The sequence below is a fragment of the Macrobrachium nipponense genome, chromosome 4 (assembly GCF_015104395.2).
Source record: "Macrobrachium nipponense isolate FS-2020 chromosome 4, ASM1510439v2, whole genome shotgun sequence".
In the NCBI taxonomy this organism is placed as follows: Eukaryota; Metazoa; Arthropoda; class Malacostraca; order Decapoda; family Palaemonidae; genus Macrobrachium; species Macrobrachium nipponense.
In genome coordinates, this window is record NC_061100.1 from 21,122,321 (window position 1) to 21,127,012 (window position 4,692).

A 4,692-nucleotide genomic window follows, 5' to 3' on the forward strand; every position below is an offset into this window, starting at 1 on the left:
CACAATCTCACGCAGCCCAATTATGCACTCAACGGGATCATTTGGAAATGCTATGCAATACGACGCCACTGGAGCACTCAAGGTTGCTTTGAGCCGGAAGAGCTAATCGCTTGGCAACTTTTTGTAGAGCATATATCCGGGATTAGAGTGCTTTGTAAATACGGGGAAATTGTTTCAGGTGTTTTGTAAGGTAAATGGGAATCTCTTGACAGTCAAATTTATTATTATTATTATTATTATTATTATTATTATTATTATTATTATTATTATTATTATTATTATTTGTCTATCACAGTCATCCAGTTCGACTGAGTGGTTTTTATAGTGTGGGGTTCCGGGTTGCATCCTGCCTCCTTAGGAGTCCATCACTTTTCTCACTATGTGCGCTGTTTCCAGGAGCACACTCTTCTGCATGAGTCCTGCACCTACTTCGGCCTCTAGTTTTTCCAGATTCCTTTCCAGGATCTTGGGATCGTGACCAGTGCAACTATGATTATGGGTACAATTTCCACTGTCATATCCTATATTATTATTATTATTATTATTATTATTATTATTATTATTATTATTATTATTATTGATTATTTTATTATTATGGAGCTACTTCGGCCTCTAGTTTTTCCAGATTCCTTTCCAGGGATCTTGGGATCGTGCCTAGTGTTCCTATGATTATGGATACAATTTTCACTGGCAAATCCCATATCATTATTATTATTATGATCATTATTATCATTATTAATAAGATGAACCCTATTTATATGGAATAAGTCCACCTAAGGGACCACTGACATGAAATTCCAGCTTCAGAGAATTGGAAACTGAACCGAATTGACTGTTTTGAACTCAGCATCCTTAAATCTTCATTTAACTGAGAAGACTGGAAACTCTATTACAAAATGACACGATATTACAAAAGGTAAAAGTGACAGAAACCAACACTTGCTATTTATTTTTATTTGATACAAAAGTTACAAATTGACTGAACGTCATTACACGACTTACTGCTTACAACTACAGAATGAAGGGTAAAAAAAAAGAAGGTATTTTGTAGAAATCTGTTGATTGCCTAAATAGTATTTAAGAGAGAGAGAGAGAGAAGAGAGAGAGAGAGAGAGAGAGACTTATTTGCACTAACAAAATCATCAGTCTACAAACTCCGTTTTCCTTTCATCTTGAGAATTGTCTAAAGGTTTAACCACTGACTAGACTTTGGTGATTCACTTTGGGTTTAGTCATTATACCTAGAAGAACAAAAAAATAGAAAAAAACTGGCAAAACTAGAAAAGACAGTATTATCTGCAAATGATACTGGCACATTTGGCAATAACAGGACCGGGCACGCAAGTGTCTCGGTCCCAAATATGGGTAATACCAATTCTACACCTTTATTTCCCCCAAAGGAACACCTCGAACAAACAGCTTGCAGTTCAAGTGACAAGGTGGACTGATTGCAGTTGCAGCCAAATGTACACAGTTTAGGACATTAAAAAGAAAAAAAGACAATTTCCTTCAGGTCCTTTCTGAGATGACGATCTGCACTTCCTGGATGCTTGTGCTTTTGTGAGGCCTGTTGCGAAATGCTTGGCTGTCGATAATCGTTCAGACTCTGAAGGACTAATGCCTTTTTTTGCTTCTTAGTGGATAGTGTTACTAAAAGGGTTACTAAGAAGGTTGTTGTACAGGAAGAGAGAGATGTTAATCAAGCTACAAAAACCCAAGAGACAGATTGTGACATCTCTGGATTTGTAAGGTATGAATGTGATACATGCATGTGGGGAAAGGGTGTTCATTGATAAAAAAAAACTCGTGCATGTATACCAAGTGGATGTTAGGCCTATGAGTTACATTCTTGCCATACCTGTCAGGATGACGCATCTACACTATTTTGATAGTGATGCCGACATTATGCAAACTCGGTGTTTCTACACACACACACAGATGCAAAGGCAACTGTTATCATTCTCGCTTCTCTGGATGATTTGCGAATGCAATCGGACCTCGAGTCAATACTTCCAGATTTTTCCAGGGAACTCCTGGTATTCCTGATATTTCGTATTTAAGGCAATTGCAGTTGTTGATCATGTCATGGCTCCATTCACTGAGAAGTTGTTTTTCATAGCTTTGTGATTACCTCACTGATAAAAAGTAACTGGCAACATCTCTGCCAGAAACTAAATAGGTTTCCAGGGCATCTGGACAAATAACAGAAAATCTGGAACGTGAATCATGTCACGGGGAGTTTCTACTCCATTTCATACCAAAAAATCGAATTGCGCATTTAACAAGTATATATAACAAAAGCACATTAGTAAGCTTCTCAGAGAAGGGGGTTAGAATCAACTACGAAGCAAGCACAAAACCATCTCATTTAGACACCCGCTAATTCAGCTACCGCCATATAAACAGGGACAACCAACCACCCCCCCCCCCCAAAAAAAAAGGATTTAGCTTTGGCAAAGCAAAGGAAAAGCTGATTAATTTTGACCTATAAGCTTGAGTATAAGAAATTCAATATAATTAATCTATAAATATAAAATACTTTGTCATTCATTGATGATGAGAGAAGCAACAATTCTCCTAGAGATCTCGTCAATCTCATGGGTAGTTAGTACACACACACAGAGATTATTAGAGATGATATAATGAGGTACTTGAATATATGAGTTGCGTCACTGTTCCAGACTGCAGCTGCAGTTCTACTACAGAGGAGACGTACAGAGTTTGGACATCAGAGGTACTTAATTAAACTTAACCTTATATCACACTGTCCGCGGTACTAGAACGCACCGCTTGTGTTATGGGGCTGGCTGTCTATCACAGAGTACCTAAACGTCACGTGAACCATAAATAGGAATTACGATGCTCCTTACTCTATTCTCACTTTTTTTCTTTTTTTCGAAAATATCGTCCGCTAAACCAGCAGAGAGAGAGAGAGACAATGAGAGAGACACGTCAGTTGAGTCTAGCACTGTCCGTCTCGTCACGATCGTTAGCAGGCAATTCCTGAACGGTCAAGATCACCTCTAATTGCTCGTTTTTCTCAGCTCCAGCTTTCACCTGAGGTCCGTTCTCAGTCTCCGCATAAGCTAGATTATCTACGCCCCTGAGCGAGCCATTCCGACCCGCAGGGGGAGGGGCCTTTAACACCGCCAGTTTTCTCTGCAGTTGCTGCGAGATCTCGTTCTCGGCGTGCGCCTGATCCTCCTTGGCCTTGATGAGGATGGTGCTCATACTCTTTCCGTGAGTTGGCAGCGCCAGTTTCTTCTTGGGCTGCGGAGTACCCAAGTGGAAGTTGACGCCGGACAAGATGACCGACGACCTCATGGTATTTTTCCTCTCCTTTTCGTCGCTGGGCGACAGCGTGGCCCTGTGGCGGAGGTCGTTGTCGTACAAGCGCAGCGCCGTCGGCCTGACGGCGTCCGTGCCCTCGGTGGGCCCGTCCAGGTCATCGATGCTGTAGCTCTTCGTCGAAGTCGACATGATGATGACTCTGTGGGGGGGTCAGACAAGGTTAGAACTGTGAGACCTCAGAAAAGGTTCGGCTCTGTCGTATATCTTTCAAGGGTATTTCAGCAACTCGAAGTCGATCTTAAAAGAGGAAAAAAACAAAAAAAAGCTTTCTTACATGAAGAAGACGGTCATGAGGATGTTGGCACTGGCCCCGAAGAAGAACTGCGCCCCTGGGAAGGTGTGGACGGTCGCATGGTACACCGAGGTGTACAAGGAGAAACTGATCATGGGCATGACGCCGTCGAGGGCACCCATGACAGCTGACACTTTTCCTGTTGGAAATGGAAAAAAGTAATGAAGTACTAAGTCATCATGATCCACTTAGGGAAGAGATAAATGTCCAAAGACTAAAAGTCATAATCCTCTTAAAGAGATAACTTTCCAAAGACTCTAAAACCAGTTACATTCCCCACAAGGACGTGACGCCCGACAGAATAATTACCCAATTCGTCTCCGGTGACAAACTTGGACAACATGGAGCGGATTGCGATGGAGCAGGAGTTCACCAACAGGGCAACACACGGAGCTGAAAGTAAACGGAGCAGTAGATGAATTAAGGTGCTGACAGGTAACTTGTCTTCTTTGAATATGGTCACTTTACCAAAGAAGAAGAAGAAGAAAAAGAAGAAAAGGTCTGTCTGCAAAGATTAGATTCCGGACGAAGCAAATGGAGCAGCAGATGAGTTTCGACTTAGACTTTAGGTGCTAACAGGTAACCTGTCTTCTTTATATATGGTCACTTTATCAAAGAAGAAGAAGAAGAAGAAGAAGAAGAAGAAGAAGAAGAAGTTTAGATTCTGGTCGGAGGCACTAGCGAATCCAGAAACATTTCATTGGGGGTGCCCACCAATTTGTCTAATATATATATGTGTTATATGAAATATACATATATACGTTATATGAAATGGACAGCAATCGGCTGTTCTGTCGATAAATACCGAATCCATTACTATCATCATTAAGATTACCCTTATTATTATTGATTTTTTTGCTCAAAAATTTTATAACTTCTAAAATAGATTTAAAATTTTTTTTCCACATTTTCATATTTCTCATTTGTGTTTTTATTATGTAAATCTTCAATATTATTATTTTGTCATTATTTTTCATGACGGAGGCGTTGGGGCCGGGGGGGGGGGGGGGGGGCAGGCGTATGTCAGGTACACCCTACCCCAACCCTGG

The 4,692-nt window shown here is 40.8% G+C and overlaps 1 protein-coding gene across 1 annotated transcript in view; it reads right to left on the reverse strand.

Annotated features, from left to right (window-relative positions):
• Window positions 1–939: 939 nt before the first annotated feature.
• LOC135210762 (probable peptidoglycan muropeptide transporter SLC46) overlaps window positions 940–4,692 on the reverse strand; it is a 28,727-nt gene continuing 24,974 nt past the window's right edge. Inside the window, exons 5-7 of the mRNA XM_064243610.1 lie at window positions 3,953–4,036; window positions 3,626–3,782; window positions 940–3,490 (exon numbers count right to left, since the gene is read on the reverse strand). Coding sequence (XP_064099680.1) covers window positions 2,953–3,490; window positions 3,626–3,782; window positions 3,953–4,036 — 779 coding nt within the window. The 3' untranslated portion in view covers window positions 940–2,952. The remainder of the gene's footprint in view (window positions 3,491–3,625; window positions 3,783–3,952; window positions 4,037–4,692) is intronic.